At 39.7% G+C, this 26,678-nt stretch overlaps 1 protein-coding gene across 1 annotated transcript in view; it reads left to right on the top strand.

Annotated features, from left to right (window-relative positions):
* The window catches only part of LIX1 (limb and CNS expressed 1), a 247,888-nt gene that overhangs the window by 144,442 nt on the left and 76,768 nt on the right, over positions 1-26,678 (top strand). Inside the window, exon 3 of the mRNA XM_082258808.1 lies at positions 4,175-4,315. Within this exon, the coding sequence (XP_082114934.1) occupies positions 4,175-4,315 (141 nt within the window). The remainder of the gene's footprint in view (positions 1-4,174; positions 4,316-26,678) is intronic.

The following is a 26,678-nucleotide window of genomic DNA, read 5'->3' as shown; positions in this document are numbered from 1 at the left end:
ATTTTTTTTATCACTTTTGTTCTTACCACAGGGAATGTAAATATCTCCTATGATAGCAATAAGTAGTGACAGGTACTCTTTTTTTAAAAAACATTGAGGTCTATTAGACTCTCCTCTGCCCTTAAAGCAACTGATCACACCAAGATCGATGTGATAAGATGCTTTCCCAATTTCAAAATGGGGCTGTTTATATCCGGCGAAAGTGAAGTGATAAAATGCTCGTAGCTTCTGGTATCTTAGGCCATAGTGATGATTGGAGCCATTCTGGTCAATGAAACCACTGGCTGCATTCTCATGTTACATGTTACCCGGTGGGACAGGAGAGCCTAAGAAAACTGTGAAAAGCGGTGGGGGGGGGGGGGGGTCCACCTCCACTGCTTGTAAAAGCAGTCTAGCGGCTAATTACATGAAAGTCGACCGCTGGCTGCAAAAAACAATACCAAGAAGATGCCTAAACCTGCAGGCATCATCCCGGTATGACCACTCAAATTCCAGCGACGTACCAGTACATTGCTGGTCCTTGTTGGGCATACAGTGGGTACGGAAAGTATTCAGACCCCCTTAAATTTTTCACTCTTTGTTATATTGCAGCCATTTGCTAAAATCATTTAAGTTCATTCTTCTTCCTCATGAATGTACACATAGCACCCCATACTGACAGAAAAACACAGAATTGTTGATATTGTTGCAGATTTATTAAAAAAGAAAAACTGAAATATCACATGGTCCTAAGTATTCAGACCCTTTGCTGTGACACTCATATATTTAACTCAGGTGCTTTCCATTTCTTCTGATCATCCTTGAGATGGTTCTACACCTTCATTTGAATCCAGCTGTGTTTGATTATACTGATTGGACTTGATTAGGAAAGCCACACACCTGTCTATATAAGACCTTCCAGATCACAATGCATGTCAGAGCAAATGAGAATCATGAGGTCAAAGGAACTGCCTGAAGAGCTCAGAGACAGAATTGTGGCAAGGCACAGATCTGGCCAAGGTTACAAAAAGATTTCTGCTGCACTTAAGGTTCCTAAGAGCACAGTGGCCTCCATAATCCTCAAATGGAAGATGTTTGGGACGACCAGAACCCTTCCTAGAGCTGGCCGTCCGGCCAAACTGAGCTATCGGGGGAGAAGAGCCTTGGTGAGAGAGGTAAAGAAGAACCCAAAGATCACTGTGGCTGAGCTCCAGAGATGCAGTCAGGAGATGGGAGAAAGTTGTAGAAAGTCAACCATCACTGCAGCCCTCCACCAGTCGGGGCTTTATGGCAGAGTGGCCCGACGGAAGCCTCTCCTCCGTGTAAGACACATGAAAGCCCTCATGGAGTTTGCTAAAAAACACCTGAAGGACTCAAAGATGGTGAGAAATAAGATTCTCTGGTCTGATGAGACCAAAATAGAACTTTTTGGCCTTAATTCTAAGCGGTATGTGTGGAGAAAAACAGGCACTGCTCATCACCTGTCCAATACAGTCCCAACAGTGAAGCATGGTGGTGGCAGCATCATGCTGTGGGGGTGTTTTTCAGCTGCAGGGACAGGACGACTGGTTGCAATCGAGGGAAAGATGAATGCGGCCAAGTACAGGGATATCCTGGACAAAAACCTTCTCCAGAGTGCTCTGGACCTCAGACTGGGCCGAAGGTTTACCTTCCAACAAGACAATGACCCTAAGCACACAGCTAAAATAACGAAGGAGTGGCTTCACAACAACTCCGTGACTGTTCTTGAATGGCCCAGCCAGAGCCCTGACTTAAACCCAATTGAGCATCTCTGGAGAGACCTAAAAATGGCTGTCCACCAACGTTTACCATCCAACCTGACAGAACTGGAGAGGATCTGCAAGGAGGAATGGCAGAGGATCCCCAAATCCAGGTGTGAAAGACTTGTTGCATCTTTCCCAAAAAGACTCCTGGCTGTATTAGATCAAAAGGGGGCTTCTACTAAATACTGAGCAAAGGGTCTGAATACTTAGGACCATGTGATATTTCAGTTTTTCTTTTTTAATAAATCTGCAACAATGTCAACAATTCTGTGTTTTTCTGTCAGTATGGGGTGCGATGTGTACATTCATGAGGAAGAAGAATGAACTTAAATGATTTTAGCAAATGGCTGCAATATAACAAAGAGTGAAAAATTTAAGGGGGTCTGAATACTTTCCGTACCCACTGTATATTGTATCTGTTCTTTTTTTCAAGCATCCCCTATGCTTTGCCAAATATGCTCTTTTTTTTAATTGCGGTGGTGAAATCACCTTCTACAGCACTGCAATAGTTGATTTACATATATGCTGAGAGCAAACGCTATTGTTGTCAGGATAAACAAATCAGTGCTGCAGCTGATAGGCGTACCTGCAAAGCAAACAATGGTTAAAAATAAAACACAATAACAATAAAACATTACAATATAATAGTATACAGTGCAGTAAAACAGCAGAATGGCGGTATCTGCAAAGCAAACTATGGTTAACATTACAGTATAGCAGTATAATATAAAGTACAATAAAACAGTAAGAACAGAAAATAAACTCAATAAAACGACAACTATTTTTGCTTTTTTATTTTATTTTTTATGGTTTTTTTTACACTTTTTTCGTAACTGTAAAAAACTTTAAACATTCCATGCTAGGGTCTCTCAAAATTCGATAGCCATCTAATATCTTTTGAGACCCTGTGTGAAAGTGTGCCCTAGACTGTGCCCTGCTGTACCCAATACTAATACTCTACTATGTGTGGTAACGATGGAAACAGTCCCAGATGCAGAGACCAGGTTGGCCAGGACAGGAGGGACAAAAAAAGTGGGTGTCACACCTGGGGAGTTATCAGGGGGTCATGCTGGACCCCCAGAGGTGTTTACTAAGGTTTTGAAAGGCAGGGAGTGCCACACCAGCTTGTATGATCCTTTGAAAGATTTTATTATGCAACATCCAACACATTTTGGGGGCTCATTAACTCCCCCCCCTTCATCAGGGTTAAAAATCAATTATGTACTGTAGATACCTGGATTGGAAAAGCTAGGCTAGTAAAACATTGTCACCATGATAGGAAGTGCATGGAAGTGAAGGGAAATCTTTCTAAGCGCGCCCTGGATAGCATCAAAATATAACAAGGGTTCTTACCCTTCTCTGTTCTATTCAAATAAAAAAAAAAAATTTGGCTGGACATATACTTTAATTTTAAATATATTTACAATTACATTTTATACATGTTTTGATATGTTTACAAAATCCTGCCAGAAATATTACTTCCTGCTTGTAGGGTATGCTTGCTTTTATGCTTTTCCCTGAATCCAAAGGCATCCCCTGTAATAGGAGATTAAGGATCTGTGTCGATGGGCTTTTCTCTGATTCCAGTGGATTTTGCTTTCTCATACAGGTGTATAGGAATACAAAACCCACTTGAAGTAGGTTCAATGTTGGTGAGAAGAATGTCAACTGCAGATTAAATGCATCTGACTATGAATTCTGAATGATCTCAGAAGCATCCCATACTGATGTCAAACAGGTGGCACCAATACAAACCCAAAGCATGTGAAGACATGCCATGCTGATGTGCTATTAAACTCCTAAAGGCTACAGGAATGCAGATTGTGTACTTTTTCTTATTACGGCACTGGGGTTGCTCATGATGATCATGAAGGCATACCCTGCAATTAACCAGTCATTTACCATTCCAAAGAATGCCACGTGGCCAAATAAGGCCAAATATGTCATCAACTTTTCCACCCCAAAGTTACATGTGGCTGCAGGGCAGGGAATTCCCCAGCCATAGCCGATTGGGCTGGTGGCCTGCTATCATGTGACAGTTTCCCAAGTGTCTGAACCTTAACTCATCACTAGTCAGGAGTTCCTCTTAGGTGGCTTGTTTTTATGTCACCAAAACTGAAGATTCATGTTAAGGTGCAGTTTGCCTATTTGTTACAGAATTCAGTTATTTACAGTTACTCTTAGAGCCGGTTCACACTGAGGCGACACAACTTCGGGGGGCGACCATTCACATAATGGAAGTCTATGCAAGTCGCTCCTATTAGAACTGGTCCTGTACTATTCAATGGACCGCGACCTACCGTGACTTGTCAGGCTTACAAGCCGCCTGACAAGTCGCGGCAGTGTGAATAGGCTCTTAAACATTCTGTACGTCTCATCATATATTTATATGTTTCCTTTTTTTTTCACAGTACTGCACCAGCAGGGCAGAAGCACGGAGAGATGCAGCTAAAGTGGCTTTAATCAACTCCCTCTACAATGAATTACCTACCAGGAGGATTACACAGGAATTTATCACAAAAAGCGTCCAGGAAGCAGTGGCCTCCACCAGCGTAAGTCTAATGCTTGAAGCACTGACAGGCTATAGGGGCCTACAAGTCCACGTCTGACACAAATTCAGACAAGGTAGATACAGGATCCTCCTGGCAAAGAAGAATGGGGATTCTTACATTTAAAAGAAAGATAGGGAAAATATTGAGCAGCTGCAAATGTGATTTCACAAATGAGGTTTAAAACCCAATTCTATGTTACTTTTTATATTACATCTCCTGAAGATGTTTACAAATGTAAAAAAAAAAAAAAGCAGCTCAGGCTCATCTTTAACCGCTTGCCGACCACCCCATGCAGATTTACTGAGGCAGGGCCGCGATTATGTGCACGCGGTTAGACACAGCGGGAGCCAGACCGCGGGAGGAGCGGGCTCGATCGCCGGCGGCCTCTTGCGATCTTATACTAGAATGACAGGTGGCTCTTCTGTTAGAGAGGCAGGGAAAGATTGTGTAATTCAGTTAAGCTGAATCACTGATCTCTCTCTGCCTCTGTCCAACCCATCCCCCCACACAGTTAGTAAGCACAAAAATAAAAATCGCTGATCGCCACCATTACTAATAAAAAAATAAATAAATAAATAAAAAGTTCATAAATCTATCCCCTAGTTTGTAAATGCTATAACTTTTGTGCAAACCAATTAATATACGCTTTTTGGGATTTTTTTTTACCAAACATATGTAGCAGAATACAAATTGGCCTAAACTGATAAAAATATTAGATTTTTTTAAATGTTTTTATTGGGAATGTATTAAAAAATATTGTGTTTTATTCAAAATTGTTTTTTTTTGTTTATAGCGCAAAATCTAAAAAACAAATACCACCAAAAGAAAGCTATTTGTGGGGGAAAATGGACATCAATTGTATTTGGGTACGGTGTCGCGTGACTGCGTAATTGTCAGTTAAAGCAACACAGTGCCGAATCGCAAAAAATGGCCTGGTCATTAACGGGGTAAAACCTCCCAGGGCTGAAGTGGTTAAAGGGTAACTCCACTTTCATGGGGGAAAAAATAGTAAACAAAGAAAAAACAATATAGCAGATACAATTGCGACACAAATCATATTGTAATTGAATGTTAATAAAAATCACCTTTCCTTTGCAATCTGCAGCTGTTTTAATTTTCTGAAATTGCAATGGAATATGGCTACCTGAAGCTGTTCTGTACACAGAATGTATACTGACCACACCCCAGAAACCTAATTTCCTGCTTGTGTGATTGGCTCACCAATTTTCCCAGAAGTCTGCCTAAGATACAAGTCAGATTTCTGGCATCCCCTGCAACAAAAATGTAATTTTTGGTGAGATGCTCCCAATAGGAACATGTCTAAAGGAATGCAGCCTCGGCAGCTTTCCTCATTAGAGCTCTGCAATTGCCCAGCTAATAGATAATTATGAAACCACTCCCATTTGACAGAATAACAAAAGGTAGGAATCTGCAACAAAGCTTGTTAAAATCCTTGTAATGTATAGAGATCACCCAGAGGGGAATGTTTTTTTCTCAACAAAAATGGAGTTACTCTTTAATTTAGAGCTGTCCCCCAAAGTACCTATTTTCAACCACAAGATGTCCTCAATCTACCAGGTTTAGTTACATCCAGCATTACTTAACTAGGAAGACAAAGGAAAGACAGTGAGTGCAGGACAGACTGTATGTGAATGTACAGTCCTTGCTGCACTCTATGGACATGTGTGTTCTTGTTCCACAGGGGATCAAACAGAGCTCACATTAAAGAATATTGAGTAAGATTTCTGATTTTAGCAACGTTGCTGTGTGTACTGGATAGTATTAGTAGCAAGGTGAATGCCTCCTGTTGCTGCCTGCAACCACTGTTTCAAAAAGTACACCACTAGCTAAACACCAATGCATTTTATCTGCTTTTAGGCTCCGTTCACATACTGGCATATTGGATCGTGAGCAGAATTGCTACGATTGATCCTGAATCATTGCAAATCGCAGGACGCCCATGTGATTCCCGTGACTTGCAATGGCACCTCAAATGCAGCTCAACTTTGTCACGATTGTCGCTGTAAAATCGCGCAAGCAGAATCGCAGGACGCCTGTAACCTAAAAAAAGTACAAGAACTTCTGCCTGCGATTCTGTCCGCGATCCGATATGCCAGTATGTGAATGGAGTCTAAAGAGTTCAGTTGACAGTTTAGCAGTCCCTTAGGTAACTGAGGCAGTATTGTTAATATTATATTTGGAGATCTAATCAGCACTGCTCCTTGAACATTTTGTTTTGATCAATTTTCCTACATTTTACACACACCTCCCCATTATATAATGCTGTGTGTATATATAGAGTATATATCAATGTTACCCTTTCATTGATAAAGACAGACATAATCAATAAAGAGCTCTTAGTGCTATGTGGAAGAAAAGCTTGATTATGCTTAAAAATGTTCCTTCCCTGTTCATGCTACCTATCCTGCCTAACCTGTTTAAAAAATATCTTTATACTTACCTAATTTTGTTCTGCTCTGGCTTGGTAATGTGATCCTGCAGCTCGGTCTTTCCTGTGTCAGTAAGTGGAGGCTGCAGGGGAGTGGAGGGAGCACTGACAATGGCTTGGCCATAGGAGCTTAAGAGTTACTACACAGGTAACTTTTTTAAGCATGGCTAATGTTAGGCATTCCTTCAATTTTAAAGCGAAACTTCACCCTACATGGGAAGTTCCGCTTTAAGTTGCGCTTTAAAGTGGGTGTAAACTTTCATACATTAATTTTAGCTATAGGTAAGCCTATAATAGGGTTTACCTATAGGTACTGTAAATATCTCCTAAATTACAATAACACCATTTAGGAGATACTTACTGTACATGCAGCCGGTGACATCACCCGGGCCATTCCTTCAGAATCCTGTACCATAAACGGTACAGTTGGGATCTCTATGTATGGTTCTTTGAGGAACCATACATAGAGGCTCATTTATACCAGAATCTGGTAAGGAGACTTGCATGTCACTTGTGTGGGAGCACCGTGGTTATTAGCATTACAGGATCATTTCCATTCACTTCACTTATGATTCTGGATTGTATTTTTGGGACTCTACTAAGTTCTATTATGGACTAACCTTATTTGATTTATTGTTCACCTTAATATTCATGTGTTTGTGATTTTAGGGTCACAATCATTGCACTTTATTTTTTGATTTTCACTGGTCATCTAGTGTTTTTATTGTTTTAGGTTTATTCATTCATTCACCTATTCATATGTTTGTGATTCAGTGGTCACCAGATATACACATATTCACTATTTTTGTTGCCCACCTGGCACTTGGTGCTCATTCATTATTATTATTTTTTGGGTGAATTTCCATACTCACTCTAATACTATTGTGATTGGTGTATTGCACATACCCATTAGTTCTCATTAGCGCAGCTTATTTTTATTTCCTTTTTGTAAAAGTCAGCAGCTAGAGTATTTGTAGCTGCTGACTTTTAATCTTGTTTGTTAAGTCTGCAGAACCACTTTAAGTTCCAAACCCATATCAATCAGAATTCACTTTGATAAAGTGAGACCAGTTGAAGATGTATTCTGAATAATTGCTACAGGTTATTGCACATAAACATTAGGTTGGATAAGTTCCAATGCTTTCCATTCAGTGCTCACCGAGAGTAATTGTCTACACTGCCCAATAAATTCCCTGTTGACTTCAGTGTAAAATTAGAAATTATAGCTAGGTCTTAAGAGGAGATTGTATGTAATCATTTTCAGTATGCATTATATGACAGAGGTTTTGCTGTTCTGTAGCCAATCTGAAAAACAAACATTACTTATAAGAGCGTTTGTGGTTTCAAAGAACATATAATTTGGTCATCAGAGAGCTTGTGAAAGTACATGGTGAAATCTTTCCAAGCATCCGTAGGCCTAACCAATAGCCAAGGCATGACGGGGTGTCCATAGGCATTAGACTCAGACTCATGAGAAAGCACATTTTTAGGTACTTTCTCAGAAAAATGGATCGCTTTTGATATGTGCCTACAATGCATTTGCAAATAATTTATTATGTGGTTGTCATATGTATACCATTAGTTAACCTTGCATTTCCATTGATTTGTACAGAGGATTAAAAGCAGTTCAAATACAGCAGAAATAAGACATACCATCTTGAGATAAATGCAAAGCAATACAATGCATGAAAAATTGAACTATGAATGCAAGTTAAAGAGGAGTTCCAGCCACCAGTCAAAAAAATAAAAGTCGTAAGCTACAAAAAAAGGGTAGCTGCTGACTTTTAATAAACAGCCACCCACCTGTCCCATGGTCCAGCGGTGAACTCAGCCCAGCCATCTTCATCCTCTGTCCTCCCTCGGCAGCACTGGCAACTTCACTATGGGCACCTGGCAGTGACAGCTTGTGGCTTCACAGCCAGGTGCCCGCTGCACATGCACGAGTTGCGCTGCGCATTGTGAATGGTGGATGCAGTCTTCTGGGACCTGTCAGTGTCCCAGAAGACCGCAGGGGAAGGGAGGAAGGAGAACTTCCGCTCCTCAAAAGTGCCAAATATGATTTTGACCCTTATGCCTCTGCCCCCTTAAGGCAGTCAAATCTGTCTTTAATAGCTTTAGTGAAATATCCTACTACAAACTCAATATACAGTAACAAAGTTATCTGCCCTTCCTGTGGGGATATCTAAGGATACCTTAGCCTCTTTGAAAACCCGTTTCAACTATCAGTGGCAAACTAATAAATTAGCCTACTTGGGCATCATTCTCACTTCTCCTACTTCTCAGACTTTCAAGACTAATTATAAGACACAATTAAACTCCATTAGTGAGGAATTCACCTATATAGAAAAATGTGAAATCTCTTGGATGGGTAGAGTAGCTGCATTTAAAATGTTAATTTTACCTAAATTGTTATATTGTTTCCGCATGGTTCCCATCCCAGTCCTTAGAGCCCTTTTTCATACAGTTGATGGAGCCATCAGGAGGTTTATATGGAGGGGAAACAGGGCCAGATTTCTGTTCTTCTCAAAAATAAATCTAAAGGAGGTGTTGGCTTGCTAATACTTACTAAATACTACTATGCAGCGCTACTTGATCAGATTAAACCCTAGTTCCTACCCCAGGATAAACATTGGGTGCACATAGAAAGAGTGATGATTCCTAACCGTTACCTTCTGCTTGCTAAAATGATCTCCAATCCCATCCACAACATTTCACTACCTTCCATGTTAGCTCCTCTGGAGGTTTGGGAGTTCCTAATAAATCACCCTAATCCTAAACACCCCAAGTTATGCTTGGAAATTCCACTTTCAGCTTACAAACGCCTTCTACACTCATTTACTGCCTTTCCTTGAACACAGGTGGGGATCTTCTCCTTCCAGGATTAAACAACACAAACAGTGGAAAAATGTATTTATATTTATCTAAGATTACGCAACTTTCACCAAAAATCCTCCCACACACACATTATAGTGGATTCAAAACTGTGGCAATACTTACAACAACAGGCTCCTAGCAAGGGGGGTATATCATGGTTTTACAACTACCTTCAATATTCAGACTTATTTATCAAGTCAACACATTTGTTAAATTGGGGAAAAGATTTTGGTAAATCCTTCTTGGACACTCAATTGCAACATGCTTTAGCTAATATTATAAGTGTGTGCGTTATTCATTGGGATACTGCCCTAAAAATTCTATACAGAGGATATCTAACACCATATAGATTATCCAAGTTTTACCCTGATGCCTCTCCCCTATGCTGGTGACAATGCGGCCTTACAGGAATTGTGGTTAACTCCCATTATTTCTATGAATTTTTTTAGCGATTAACAACCAAGGCCTTAAACCCTTCCATTCCAAATGGGTAATCTGAAATTCAATATATAAGCTATCTGATCTGTGACATCATTTACCTAACGCTAGTTTGCTGGCTATATATTAATATCAAGAGTATGGGTGCAGGTTGTTCTTGTTGTTTCATTTTATTTTGTTTTTATTTTCCTATTGTTCTACCTACTAGTATGAAGCCTGTAATAATTATGTTTAATCCATTTTATCCTGCCACATTACAAGCTTTTAAGAATGTCATTATAAGTGCAACCTTTGTTACTTTGTTAAGTGGATATTGTAAATCAAAGATGTGCTTCTTGGTACAGTTTGTATGTTTTTATTAGTTTTAATATAGAGGAATGTTACTCCTCTAAAAATGTACAGCTCGAATGTTTACATCTGTAATGTCGTACTCCCTAATAAACACTATTTGAAAGGTGACAAAGAGGGGGTGCTCCAAAACACTGGGGCAAAATATGTGCAGGTTCCCAGCCTGTAGTTGGAGTATAAGTAAGCTATAAATGGAGAAGTATGACCGGGGTTCAAAAGTTTCACATTATACTACGTAATAGTAACCAGGCATGTGATTTTTGTTTTTATTTCATTCCTGCACAAGTCTTCCAAATCATATTTTTTTTCTCTCACATGTTAATCATTAGGAAGAAAAGTTACTCAGCATCTTATAATCACTGATACACTTATACACAATGAAGACAGAATAGTGCCACTTAAGCTTTCACTTTTTAATCCAAAACCTTTAAATCTCCCCTATGTCGCTAGAAGGATTTTGCTTAATAAGCACGATAACTTCAAATCTCCAGCGTATTTTCTTTTATTTATTTTTTTTATACATGCATTTGGGTAAAGACACTGTATGTGCTGAGCAAGTGTTTTGTGTTCAGAATGCAAGAAAAGAAGGAGCCTTAAGGGTACCGTCACAAAAGATGCATTGGACTGAGTTGGGATGCTATTCTTGCACTGTTCCCCCGCATGACAAGACAAATTTCTCTTTATCTGCCTGGTTTACACCACTGCGTTGCGCTGATGTGCGGTGTGCAATATGTTTTTTCAGCACAGCACAGTGTGAGGCAATCCACTGCCTTACACTACACAGCGGCCAACTAAACTTTATGAAATGTGAATTGGAATAGGAGAATTACACTAAAGAGGCAATTGTGAGAACCCTGTTCTTGGCACGCAAGCTTATAATGGTACATTGGAAATCTGATAATCCCCCTACCATAAAGGAGTGGATTACGGCAGTGGGTAATACTGTACAAATGGAAAAGCTTGTATACCAACACAGGGGATGCTCCAGAAAGTACAAAAGGCTATGGGCTTCCTGGTTGAATGTCCCTGGATTAGCACCAGTGGTCATGGTCATGGACTGACTACTAGGTCTGAATGCAGATTAATGCACTATTCTTGTTGATGGATATATACAATGGGGCCAGGAATGGGGGTATGGTTACTACTTTAATCTTTCTCATGTGTTCGTGCATATACATAGTGACATGGTGCTGCTGAAGTTGTGTCTGTATGTATATTTTTTATGAATCTAACCTAATGGCTGTATTGTACTGGCTCAATGTTAATAAAGTACTTTTCTGGATTAAAAAAAAAAAAAAAAACTTTATTACATGTTTCTATGACATAAAACTTGTTTAAAAATAAAGTAAACAGCATGATGACCCACGATCCAAACAGACCTCTGCATTAGGCTAGTGTGAACATATACTCAGACAATAAAGTTAACAATGAAACAAAAAAGAAATGGGCAGACTTGATGGACTAATCAGTCTTCTTCTGCCATCACTTTTCTATGTTTCTATGTAACCTAGAAGTGTTAGTTAAATCAATCAGCAAGATTCAGGGAAGCCTAACCCTCCGCCACCTAAAAACTGAACTTTTACTTTCTCCATCATCTCATCCCTCACCATTATTACCTTTTGTGCTAGTTGCCCCTTCCTTTTAGATTGTAAGCTCTCACAACCAGTTTCCCTCCTATCCTTCTTGTATTGAATTGGAGTGTAACTGTATTGCCTCGCTTTGTTTTGTAAAGGGCTGTGGAAACTGTTGGCAATATATACAGTGAATCCATTATAATATTAATAACAACAATAATTATTAATTTTTAGTGTAGGTTAAAATAAGCCTCTCACTATTCTAAACAGTCTAGGTTTAAATAAAATGTGGACCCCAAAAAGTAGGGGAAACAGTTGATTACAGCCCAGGAATCTAGACTCTCCTAAATTATAGAAACACCCCTACAACATTTATGACAGGGTCGCTTTAATTAAAGGTGTATCTTTAAAGTGTATGTCAGGGCAAAATAAAAAAAATACATGTGCAGTACATTTCTAAAATATATGTACATTTGCCCATTTTGTCCTTTTAAAGACCCTGCAAGTACAGAAAAATACCTGTTGGTCTGCCAAAAATGCACTCAGTTCCTGATTTCTTGCTGTAGGCTGAAGACACACAGGATTTAGTAGACTGAAATTCACTAGATATGGTGTCTGTCCTGCTCAATTATCTTTTGCGAAAATACCAAATCCCTTCCTCATTTCATCTCCACAACATAGGGATATCACAAAGACGGAAATGGGAATAGCAGACTTTTGAGGTTCTCCAACACTACAATTGGTATTATACAAAAAAGAACAATTTTATTAGTATGATTGTAAAAAATGAACAAATAACACCACTTTAAAAAATATTTATGCATGTGCTTCCTGATACAGTTTCTATATTGCCTCAATGATAGATCACATCCAGAATTTCCTAGCAATATACATATATATATATATATATATATATATATATACACACACATATATATATATATACAGTATTAAGCCATAACTTCCAGGGGATTACATACATTAATGTATTTAATCTTAGATTCCATTTAATTACATGTGCTGTTGGCTATTTGGGGTGGTGGACTAGGGAGCTGTAGCTCTCTATGCATTTCTCAGATGGATTCCCCTCCATATCTCCTTAGGGGATAAACTAAGGACAATTCTAGATTCATATATATATAGATATATATATATATCTATATATATATATACTGTATATAAAGCAGGTAAAATAAGTATTAAAAACGTCACCATTTTTGTAGGTAAATATATTTCTAAAGATGCTATTGACGTTATATTTTCACCACATGTCGGTAACAACCCATGCAATCCAAACATACAAAGAAACAAAAACAAAAAGGTTCAGAAATTAAGTTATATGTAATAAAATGGAATGACACAGGGAAAAGTATTAAACACATGAAGACAGGGAGATGCAAAAAAGCATTGAAAGCCAAGACACCAGCTAAAATCTATCAGTAATTAGAAGTCAAATCAGTGCAAATAACAGCCAGTTCAGTCTCAACTGATGGCTTATAAAAAGGTATCTCATTACCAAGGTCCATACAAGAAACATCTCATTATGGATAAAGGCAAAGAGCTCTCTCAAGACCTTGGCAACCTTATTATTGCAAAACATACTGATGGCATATGTTACAGAGGGATTTCTAAACTTCTGAATGTTCCAGTGAGCACTGTTGGGGCCATCCGGAAGTAGAAAGAACAATATTTCACCATAAAGCGGCCACAACCAGGTGCTCCTCACAAGAAGAGTGAAAATAATTATCAGAAGAGCTGAACAAGAGCCAAGGACCACTTGTTGAGGGCTTCAGAAAGACCTGGAATTAGCAGGTATAATTGTTTTTGTAATTGTTGTAATAATTGTAATAATTGTTGAAAACAAAACAATAATGCTCTCAACCGCCATGGTCTGTATGCATGCTTACCATGCAAGGCTCCATTGCTGAAGCAAAAGCATGTTCAAGCTCAATTCAAGTTTGCTGCACAACATTTAGACAAGCCTGTGAAATACTGGGAGCATATAGCTCAATTGAGCTCTTGCCATAATACACACCATGTTTGGAGGTCAAACGGCACTGCACATCACCCCAAAAACACCATACCAAAAGTAAAGTTTGGATGTGGGAACATAATGGTGTGGGGCTGTTTTTCAGCATACGGTACAGGTAAACTTCATGTCATTAAAGGAAGGATGATTGGAAAAATGTACCAAGACATTCTTGATAAAAAATCTGCTGCCATCTACCAGGATAATGAAGATGAAAGGAGGGTGGACATTGCAGCATGACAATGATCTCAAACACAAAGCCAAGGAAACTCTCAACTGGTTTCAAAGAATGAAAAAAAAGCTGCTAAAATGGCCCAGCCAATTACCTGACTTGAATCCAATAGAAATTCGTTGGAAAGAACTAAAGATCAGAGTTTACAGAAGAGGCCCACAGAACCTTCAAGATTTAAAGACTGTTTGTTACGAGGAATGGGCCAAAATCTTACCTGAGCAATGCATGTGACTAGTTTCTCCATACCGCCAGCTGTCATCAATAATGGTTGTAGTGTCTAGGTAACTCAGAAGTCCGCTATCCTTGTATTCTTGTTTGTTTGCTTATGATATAATTATGTAGGATGTAGTGCCTTTCTTGTTTTTCAGCCCATAATTTTTTACTATTTAGATTGTGTAGGGGATAATTTTTTTGTAGTCCAAGATAAGACTTGGGAGGGTTGATTAGGTTTCATCAGATAACACAGAAATCATGAACAAGACAAATGACAACTCTTAATTTCTGACATTATCAACATGTATTTTTTTGCTCTGAACAGATATAAAAATGTTTTTATATTTAACAGAACAAAAGGCAGCAAATAAAAGAAGTTCAGTAGGAGTTGCATAGACTTTAACAAAAATAGGTTTATTTTCATGCAGTTCGCAATTCTTCTGAGGAAAACATTTGTGCTTTCACTTCAAGTTAAAGTATTATGTGAAGTTTGGAAGAGATGGAGCCATTCCAAGTGAGCAATTGAAAATGAGAATTTCTACAGTAGACTGCAATGATCAAATGCTAATCATGCATACATTACCTTGAGATCAGAATCAGTGCTTGTTGGATGAATTTTTTATATTTACCAAAGAAAAGTTTACATTTCAGGTATGGTTTCTTCTAAAAGTCTGCCCGGCCTTGTGCCTTTATTTTGAATGGCACAGTTTAACTCAGACAAGCCTGTTTGATTTACTTTATGTACAGTGGTGGCACTGTGCCATACAGATTTTCCTGATAGAAAACATTTCTGGGGCAGCTTTGGAACTAAAACCAGCAGTCCTTGGAATGCCACAATTTCTAATCTAATTCTGGTCTGCTTCTGATGAACAGTACGATAATGTCTGAGTACAGGTATAGCAAGAAATACAGCTTTGTTCTTTAAAGAGAATGTATGGGGGCTTTGTAGATCTCTCCTTCTTTATTTGTTATAGCCTGGCCTAAAAATACAGTTACATTTTTTGTAAGGCGAATAAATATTGCATACTAATATTTTGTATTCTCCTTCTTAGCCATCAGATAGGGATTCAGATTATTTTCAGTGTTTTCCTCTGTCTCTTTAACCACTTTAGCCCCGGAGGATTTGGCTGCTGAAAGACCAGGGGGTATTTTGCGATTCGGCACTGCGTGACTTTAACGGACAATTGCGCGGTCGTGCGACGCTGTACTTAAACATATTTGACGTCCTTTTTTTCCCACAAACAGAGCTTTCTTTTGGTGGTATTTGATCACCTGTGCGATTTTTACTTTTTGCGCTATAAACAAAAAAAAGCGTCAATTTTGCAAAAATAACAATATTTTTCAATTTTTTTATATGGAATTCCCCCCCAAAAAAATGTAAAAATCAAAATTTGTTAACATTTTCGGCCAATTTGTTTTATGCTACATATGTTTGGTAAAAAAAATCGCAAAAAGCGTATTTTGATTGGTTTGCGCAAAAGTTATTGCGTTTAATAACAAAGGGAAAGATTTTTGTCATTTTTGTTGTTTTTTTATTTAACGCGTAATGGCGGCGATCTGCAATTTTTTTTGCGGTACTGCGACATTGCGGTGGACAGATCGGACCCTTGACTGACATTTTTGACACTTTTGGGGTTACCAGTGACATTTCTACAGTAATCAATGCTATACATATTCACTGTTACTGTAAAAATACACTGGCAGTGAAGGGGTTAACTTTATTTGAGAGGGAGGGGCTGTGTGTGTCCCTAGGGGCGTGATTCTAACTGTGATTGGCTGTGGCTAGAGCTGTAGGACCAATGATCAACGGTCCTACATAGTAGAACCGTATGATCAGTGTTCCTACACAGGGGAGAATGACAGGCAGCTTGTTTACACAAGCCGCCTGCCTTTCTCCCTCTCCCCCGACGATCGCCGAGTGAGCGGCGGACATCGGGTCCGCCAGTCACACGCGCGGGGGGGTCCGTGACCACGTGGGAGCACGCCTCCGGCGGCGCGCGCTCGCTCCCCAGAGCTTCACAGGCTAGTGACGTACCGGTACGTCACTCTGCCTGTGAGGGGCTGACCGCCGCAGTATATGTACTTGCGGCGGTCGGCAAGTGGTTAACTGCTTTGTTTTTTGTTTTTTTTTCAGTTGATCAAGCACTTTCTTTCTTCCTCTGCATGACGCTGTCAGGGGTTTCAATTAAAGGTATATTGCTTGAAAGGAGACAACTACTGCTGTACTGTCTTTTTAGATAATTCTTAGTGCTCTGGGAATTCTTGGTCACGTGTCCAATGTTTTTTTTAAATGTAGTATGAACAGTATATACTGTTTAGTACAAACTGTACCACTTCCCCCAAAGAAGCCGCTGGAAATTTCCCGCAGCCAGGCACACGATCACAGTCACTCTTTGCCTCAAAAACCAGTCTAGGGTGTTCTTTTTGTTGTTTTTATTTGTGGAGTAACCGGGATAGGTTTTAGGGAGCTGAGTGTGACACTTCAAAAATGAGTACTATGAACAGGTTGAGGACAGTAAGCTCCTTTCTGAAAAGCTGAAGCAGAAGTTCTTGCACAAGGAAATTGTGGACTTGGCTTTGTAGTAGAAGTAGTTGAAAAGGTAAAATTGTATTTCTTTACAGCAACCAGAGCAGAGTCCCTTCACAAAGAACTACACCAGCCAATGTCCCCTTTGGTCCGACACACAGCTAACTCAGCACAAGAGGGGTGGCAGCAGCCCAAAAGTCTGTAAGATATCTCTCAGTAGTTTTTAGGCCCAAATGTCCAAGGAAAGTTAGAAGACTAGATCTTCAGGCAACAGCCCCTCAGTCAGCTCTCTATAGCTTCAGAATCCAGGCCCTCAGGTTGCCTACCTGAAGCCTCACGAACTGTAAGCACATGGCAGTGCTGTCTGGAGGGTAGCAAGACCTCCAGGTTGGTCTTCCCCTCTGCAAGAAACAACCCAGAAGTTCTTTTGTCTCAGAGTATTTATATAGACTCCCAGTAGCCTTCAGGGCCATCCTTCCTGGGATTAGCCAGCGCTGTATAAATATTCATACTGCTATTTGCATTGCTCTACACCTATGTTCCAGAGGATTCTACTGCAGAGGAAGCAGTCAAACTAGCAGCAGGTGAAACACTGAGCAGACATAACTAATCACATGCAGCTGCACTGATTACAGTGAGCACAACTAAATTTACTTAACACAGCAATTACAGCCACACTGGTTACAGTGAGACAGGCTAAATTTACCTAGCAACCAAAAATAAAACTCCACTGAACACAGTGAGCCAGAAATAAATCTAGCTAATCCTAGCACCTATCTATGAGGTTGCAACAAAAGATATGAAATAGCAGGTTCAAAAGTTTTAAGTAGGAAAATAAACCATATTGTCTAAATGTATCAAAATGTTTAAAGCTCAAATCCAGGACTAAATCAAATTCCCCAAGAATGGTATCTCCCACTGTGATGTCACCTTTCCTGAGCTTCATTAAAGCCCAGGGAGCCAGCAGGAAGTTTAGGTGTGTGGAGCACATCATTTCCTGAAACTACATGCCCCGTGATTCATTTGGACTAAAGTGTAATTTTTGGGCAGTTAGGGATGATCCTTTCAGCCACTGGGTTGGTCAGTAGACATTACTGTGTGGGATACTAGACAAATTGTGAACCATACAGTTCTGCCCAACATTAGCCTTAAGATTGTAAGAATGTCACCTCTGTAGTGTCTGGGACTACAGAGGGGGTATATATGACATAGCATAATAATAAGTTATACTATAATTGTACTGGGAAAGGCAAGATTTGCATATATCCTTAGCTGCCTATATGTCTGGATCTACTAGTTGTTTTGACATTCATTTTTTTTCTATAGATAACCTTTGCATACAGTATATATTTTTTCACCAAAAGTGGGTTTGAATTGTGTTGGATAACTTTTGGATTTGTGCTGGATAGTGGGGCACTAAAAAAACGTACTATATTGGTCTTTATCTGACTCTTTTATAAAATATTCTTATTTAATCTGTTTATTGTAGGGACAGCTTAACTCCATTTCTGTTTTGGCAATTAGATTTCATGCCAAAGATCAATTATCAGCTTTTATGGATGTGAAGTTTAATGTTAGCATTAGATACTTTTTTGTAAAAATATATAGTAAGGACTTCTGTAACCATGCACAGGCTCTTGCATTTAACCTTCCTTTTTTAATTATCATTCTAATAACTGGATTGTACGTGAAAATCAATTTTAGACTGTAAAAATCTGCTACCCATCATTTTTTAAAAGGTCATTATATTTGCTAAGGTAGAGAGTTTATCAGGGACTTAATGGCTATTTTACCTGCCATGAAACCATTACCGGAGGGTCACCTAAGCAAAACCTTTCCTTTGCCTCATGTTCACTTTAGGATCCTAGCACACTCATTTGGATTGTCAACTGATTCAATATGCTGTTCAAATAACCCTTTATTATATTTAATACTAACAAGCCATACTAAGAATAAATGTAATTCTATTTAGATTAATTTTATTGGCTGGCCTCACACAATACATCTCTGTTTGATCATTAAAGCTTATTGCTGCTCACTTTTACCTATAGAAGCAAATTCTTAATTTAATTTGAAAATTAGCCACTAAAGGAACCTACACATAGAAAAATAAAAGTCTGTGTAGGATATACAATGGTCTATAGTAACAATGTAACAATGTACAGATTCTGCTGCTCATAGCATCCCTTCCTTCACTAGCTTTTACCCTCGTAAGAATATCAAAAAGCAAGTATGGTAGTGATTGAAGGAATGACATAAAACTAGTATTACCCATAAACATAAATTGTAATTATAACAAAAATATTGCCATAATTATCTTAAGATCTCATTAGATGGTGAGGATTTCTGGGTTTACGGTTCTCGGTCATGTACGTAACCTGAGATAAACAGTGCTCAGTGAAAAGATTAGTCATTAATTTAGCAATAGCTTTTTTTTTTTTTTTTTTTTTTTAATTCTGCATATATCCCTTACAAGCTGCAAAATGATAGACAGGAATAGATTTTAGATATTTAGGTAAACGATTAAAGTTACAACTTTAAGGTGGATTTAGCCTGAGAAAGTGAAATATCACATATAATCCTCTTTCATCTAGTCTCCTTGTTCCCCAGCTTTTGCCATTACTGGCTTTGGCACAGACATTTCTGGATCCCAGAGTTTGTTTACTGATGAAAACATAGAATATTTGTACTCACTGTAAAATTCCTGTCATGTTTTTAACATTGTCAGGATAACTGAGTCCAAAATGCAGGGTAGAAAACTGTCCTTTAGATTATAGAATAGATCTAGCGAACTGATAGAGGCCACTGAGTATTAGCTAACTGACGAATAAGGTTGGTTGACCAGACCACACTCATTCATCAGCTATGAGAATGACTTGAATGCTCACAGCCTCAAATCTTTGAAGTAAATGAGACCAAAGTTGCAGCAGAGGAAAGGCATAGTTTAGGGTATACTTATCCCATGATTACTAGGTGTCACCAGTGCGTTTGTTGCATCCACTGCCGGCTCCTGCTTCCTGGAAAAAAATATCTCCAACTTCTTGTTAAACCAAGAAACCAGTAAGTCCATATTGGGTGTCCCCCAACGCCAATGTGTATCCTGGAATGCCTCCAGATGGAAAGACCATTTTCCCATGTCCAGATGTCTGCAGAGAAAATCTGCCTGTCAGTTCACCACTTCAGAATCGGGCATGACAGAGATTGCTTGCACATGAAACTTTACCCAAGATGGGATAGAATCTATTTTATCAATGACAAAGCACTCTTGTACTGCTCTATTAATATAGACCATAGTTTTGCCATTGTCCAAATGTATTTGGATTGAATGATCTATCAGAAGGGGGTCCTGTGAAGCAATGAAAGTGTAATTGACTCCAGGATAATTGATTGCTCTGGAGATCAACAACCCTGAGAGAACTGAGGTCATAGGACTCCAGAGCTATGAGAATTACTTGAAAGCCCACAGCATCAATCCTTTGTAGTAAATTAGGCCAAAGTTGCTGCAGAGGAAAGGCACCAGGCACCACCAGTGCAGATAATTGTATCCTCTACCTGCATCCTATTTAACCTGAGAAACTAACCCACATTTGGTTTCCCTCAACGCTGATGTACAAACCCAAATCCAAAAATGTTGGAACACTGTACAAATTGTGAGTAAAAAAGGAATGGACTAATTTACAAATCTCATAATCTTATATTTTATTTACAATATAATATAGATAACATATTAAATGTTGAAAGTGAGACATTTTGAAATGTCATGCCAAATATTGGCTCATTTTGGATTCCATGAGAGCTACACATTCCAAAAAAGTTGGGGCAGGCAGCAATAAGAGTCCAGAAAAGTTAAATGTACATATAAGGAACATCTGGAGGACCAATTTGCAACTTATTAGGTCAATTGGCAACATGATTGGGTATAAAAAGAGCCTCTCAGAGTGGCAGTGTCTCTCAGAAGTCAAGATAGGCAGAGGATCACCAATTCCCCCAATGCTGCGGTGACAAATAGTGAACAATATCAGAAAGGAGTTTCTCAGAGAAAAATTTTAAATAGTTTGGAGTTATCATCATCTACAGTACATAATATCATCCAAAGATTCAGAGAATCTGGAACAATCTCTGTGCGTAAGGGTCAAGGCTGGAAAACCATACTGGATGCCTGTGATCTTCGGGCCCTTAGACGGTACTGCATCACATACAGGAATGCTACTGTAATGGAAATCACAACATGGGCTCAGGAATACTTCCAGAAAACATTGTCGGTGAACACAATAAACCGTGCCATTCGCCGTTGCCGTCTAAAACTTGATAGGCCAAAAAAGAAGCCATATCTAAACATGATCCAGAAGCGCAGGCTCATTTAAAATGGACCGTGGAAAAAAATGTTCTGTGGTCAGATGAATCAAAATTTGAAGATCTTTGTGGAAAACTGGGATGTCATGTTATCCGGACTAAAGAGGACAAGGACAGCCCAAGTTGTTATCAGCGCTCAATTCAGAAGCCTGCATCTCTGATGGTATGGGGTTGCATGAGTGTGTGTGGCATGGGCAGCTTACACATCTGGAAAGGCACCATCAATGCTGAAAGGTATATCCAAGTTCTAGAACAACATATGCTACCATCCAGATGTCATCTCTCTCAGGGAAGACCTTGCATTTTCCAACATGACAATGCCAGACCACATACTGCATCAATTACAACATCATGGCTGCGTAGAAGGATCCGGGTACTGAAATGGCCAGCCTGCAGTCCAGATCTTTCACCAATAGAAAACATTTGGCGCATCATAAAGAGGAAGATGCGACAAAGAAGACCTAAGACAGTTGAGCAACTAGAAGCCTGTATTAGACAAGAATGGGACAACATTCCTATTCCTAAACTTGAGCAACTTTTCTCCTCAGTCCGCAGACGTTTGCAGACTGTTATAAAAAGAAGAGGGGATGTCACGCAGTGGTAAACATGGCCTTGTCACAACTTTTTTGAGATGTGTAGATGCCATGAAATTTAAAATCAACTTATTTTTCCCTTAAAAATTATACATTTTCTTAGTTTAAACATTAGATATGTCATCTATGCTGTATTCTGAATAAAATATTGAAATTTGAAACTTTCACATCATTGCATTCTGTTTTTATTCACAATTTGTACAGTGTCCCAACTTTTTTGGAATCTGGTTTGTATATCCTGGAATTGCATTGCCCATCATGCCAAACTTCCATTTAAAGGTGAGAAAAAAATCTGCCCTCTATTAATGCCGGGGACAGAAGCCACCAAAACCTGTTTAAAGGACATAATTGAACCACCTTGTCCAAAAGACAGATTGAATTTGTCCCACAACATAAACATTTTTTGTTGCAAGGCCCTTGAATGGTATAGAGCAGGGGTCTTCAAACTACGGCCCATCATGCCCAGTCATGTCTGTAAATGTCAGAGTTTTACAATGCCTCATGGGACGTGTAGTTCCGCAACAGCTGGAGGGCCGTAGTTTGAGGATCCCTGGTATAGAGCAAGGGGAACCATTTCAGAGGTGGATAACATCATCCCCAATACTTGCATGCATCTCCTCATTGAGGGATTAAAATTGCCAAACAGGACTCTGTAGTTTTATCAACTTATCCCAGGAAGACCTAGGATGAAAGGTTGTAAGGAGGAGGCCCAAGCACTCTAAGCATTGTGATGGAATTGAAGATGACTTCTCAGTTTGCAGGATCCATCCAAAGTCCTCTAATGTTCAGAGCCTAATTGACATTGAATTGGTTTTCTGTTGTAGTAACAGATCATCTAAATATCCAGGTTTCTTTTAGGCAAAATAACAGAGGTTTGACGATTGCAGAAAGACAAGTCTGACAGCACTTCCATATTCCTGCAAAAAACATCACATAACAGCACAGAGTCAGCTATGTGCAGTGTATAGTATGCTGCCAGAGAAAACATTACCATAAAATACATTGTACATAGGAAGTTAACAGGGTCGGAAAGCAGCTGGTTCACAAGCATGGTGCTATACCATTGCAGACAGACAATACTTATTGTCAGACCACAAAAAACAATTCACACCATATCACCTGCAGGTCTTGCCTCTCTGGAAGAGCTGTTCAAAAGGGGAAGGCACAATGCTCCTGCAAAAGAAGCACCGCCAAAAGGGAGCTTGTAGCTCTTTACTGAGCTGCATAATTATCTTATTGATTGTAAGCTCTAACGAGCAGGGCCCTCTGATTCCTCCTGTATTGAATTGTATTGTCTGCCCTCATGTTGTAAAGCGCTGCACAAACTGTTGGCGTTATGTAAATCCTGTTTAATAATAATAATAATAATAATAATAATAATAATAATAATAATAATTTGATTCTGAGGAGATAGAGGTGGGGAATTCAAATGGTGGTTGGGGTAGTAACAGTGAATGACTGCCAGACACATACACCACACTGCCCAAGAATTAAAGCGGTAGTATCCCGCTTTTTGACACTTTGACCTACAGGTAAGCCTATAATAAGGCTTACCTGTAGGTACAAATAATATCTCCTAAACCAGCATGGTTTAGGAGATATTTACAGTGCATGCAGCCGCTCGCGCGAGCGGCGCATGCGCTCTGAAGGTCCGGGGGGGACCTTCAATTAGTTTGCCGGAGTTTGCCGGAAAAATCACTCCCGCGCGCATGCGCGGGAGTGACGTCATCGCGGCTCTGGCCAATCATCGCGCCGGAGCCGTCTCTTCCGGCCAATCAGCGCGCCGGAGCCGCCGAACCCGGAAGAGACGACGAGGGACCATGGCAGCGCCCGCAGCGATGTCCGGGGGTCCGTGTCGGGGCTTCGTTTTAAGGTAAGTTACACATAATGGGCTAGTATGCGATGCATACTAGCTCATTATGCCTTTGTCTTGCAGGTTTTTTTTTTGTTTTTTTTTTTTATTTGAGTTTACAACCGCTTTAAATAAAGAGTAAAGTAAAGGCATTCCCTAATAAGAACAAACAGGGCACAAGTTGCTAAACTTCAGAAAAGCAATAGATAAATCTAAAAGGCATTTCATGCCCTCCTAACACAGGCCCCAGAGATGCTTCAATCTCAAATAGCACATGGCAAAAAACTCCATTTGCCACTCACAACAACTGAGCCTTCAGAGATGGAGACATGTGAACTGCTGGCGCTTTGTCCCTTAATTCTGCAAGAGATCCCCAGATACACTAGCCTGTCCTGAAGAGTGGAGTCCTGTGCTAACTGGTACAGAGAAAGGATTGTGCCTGAGAGAACCTGTATACTTAATATACTTCAGGATTCTACGCTCATTAGCTAACTGAAGAGACCTCCAGAATTTCCTATATCTGGCCTGAATTTACCAGTAGCTGTCGATAGTAGAAAATCCTCCTATTCATGAAAAGACTCTAAACCTAACTGAGCAGGTGTTAGGTGGGAGAACGTATAGCCTGTATAGGGCTGGTCTTCTGTTTTCTATGTGCCTAGTGTTCAATTCCTCTTTAGGTGACTGTATAGTCCTAGGCTGCTTAGTTATATTCAAACTGTGTCTGTCAATAAACAATAAAGAAAATATTGTATTCTGGTAACTGGGTTTTTACCAATGTAGCACCCTCCCAGATAGGCTGCTATGTGATTACTTTGGGTTGCTGTGGGCTCTGCAAGCTGCAAATTTGATTGCTCCCCTTGTCTTCTGGAAGTTTCCAGAATGTTGCCGATAAGAATGTCAAATCAGCAGCCTGAATATTTATGCAGCTCCAGCCAATCCCTGGGGTGGGGGTTGGGGGGCATGGCCTAGTTGAGAAGTGCATATTTAGTTTGGAACCTCCAAGAGCAGTGTTCTTCCCCAGGAGGAGAGTTTACCAAACCGAAGGGCTGCTGCCCTTCCTGGCCATCCAGCTTCAGAGCCTGCCTGTTTCATCGAGGTCCAAGCTGTGCATAGCTGGGGGGGGGGGGGGGGAACTAATCTGCTGCTATTTCTTGGAGAGATGGAAGAGTCTGGATGTAGATATCCAAGCCCCATGGAAATTGGGAGTACAGACCCGAGAGAGGGATTCTAGTGACTGTTGCGCTGTTAACCCCTGGCGCACTAAATTCAAGGCTTGCCTGGTGTGGAACATTGCTAATCGTTTCCCATTGCTGTCCACTTTGTGTCCTACTGCAAAAATTAACGTGTTAAGAAGCAGCTGTAAAGGGAAGAGTGTCCTCACATTCCTGTTCAGTGTTCTGGAGCATCCCACAGTTTTCCTAAGCCCCATATAAGTGAATCTGCAATAATATTTAAAAGGGCAACCCCTAGACTGTTTTCTGAGCCAGAGGAGTAAATGTTGCTGTTTGCCTGGCTGCTGCTGCACTTGTGTGAGAAGAACCCCTGGGATAACTTAGTGGCCCTTGTGGGGAAGGCGTTACACCTATAAAAAAAAAAAAAAACAGTATACATTTTTTACTTTTACATACAGGCCAAGCTGTCCAATACAAATTATAGTAAAAACAATTCTTTTGTTGTAACTTCTTAAAAATAATCAGCTGAATTTAGGCCATCCAAGCCTACCCTGTCCCCAGGGAGAATATGCTGCTGCATGACATTACTGCAGAGCCAACAGTGTTATTATCCTATTACAGAAGATGGGAAATCAATGGATCTAATGGCAGCATCAGCAGGCAATAAAACTATATTACATTGAGGATTACAGACTGCATCATTTCATATATGTAATTTTGATCACGGTTCCATTTTAACTGAATAACAAGTAATTGTCTCTCAGTAGAAATTGCAGCAGAAATTGTCTGACCCCTGCTACCTTTTAACTCACTTATCTGCTTATTGTGCAGACAGTTTCAATTGCTGTGCATGCAGGATGGTTAACTTTATGCCAGAACTTTCACAAACTCTCCAGGCTTATCCCACTGCTGGGAAAGGGAGTGTTTGGCAGTGTCTAGGATACACCTAACCCTGTATCCCATAGCAGAAAATATTGAACAGGCATTGTAACTAAAGTCTCTCTCACAGTAATCTTTTGGACATTAATAGGGCTTTAACACGAAACACGAAACACGAAATATGTTCTACTTGAACATTTGGATGATACATTTGAGCTGTACTTAGTAGAGGTTATAAGAAGCCATACAATATTTTCTATATTATACACCAGTTTAATCTAGAAAATATATCTTGGCAAATACATCTGCTGTGTATCATAGTTTTTTTGCTATATTATGATTTTTTTTAGCAGAAGCCCTACAGAATAAAATTGTGGATATTTTGGAAAAATACACTTTAGTGAACACAAACACAATACAATACCCAATCTTCCATTTGAAGGTGAGAAAATAATCTGCCCTCTGTTAATGCTGGGGACAGAAGCCACAAGTCCTTGTTTAAAATACATAAGTGAGCCACTATGTCCAAAGACAGACTGAATTATTCCCACAACATAAGAAAATAAGAATTTTTTGCAGGGTCCTTGAATGGTATAGAGCAAGGGGTACTATTTCAGAGGTGGATAACCTCAATCCCAACACTTGCATGCATCTCCGCAAGGAGGGATTGAAATTGTCCAACTGGACTCTGCAGTTTCATCAACTTATCCCAAGGCAGGAAGACATAGGATGGAAGGTTATGAGGAGGAGGCCCAGGTACTCCAAACATTGTGATGAAATTGAAGATGACAGGATCCATTTAAAGTCCTCCAATGTCCACAGCCTGACTG

Source organism: Pelophylax lessonae (genome assembly GCF_965119305.1).
Source record: "Pelophylax lessonae genome assembly, chromosome: 1".
Lineage (NCBI taxonomy): Eukaryota > Metazoa > Chordata > Amphibia > Anura > Ranidae > Pelophylax > Pelophylax lessonae.
The sequence above is the reverse complement of the archived record's forward strand: the minus strand, read 5'-3'. Positions and strand labels throughout refer to the sequence as shown.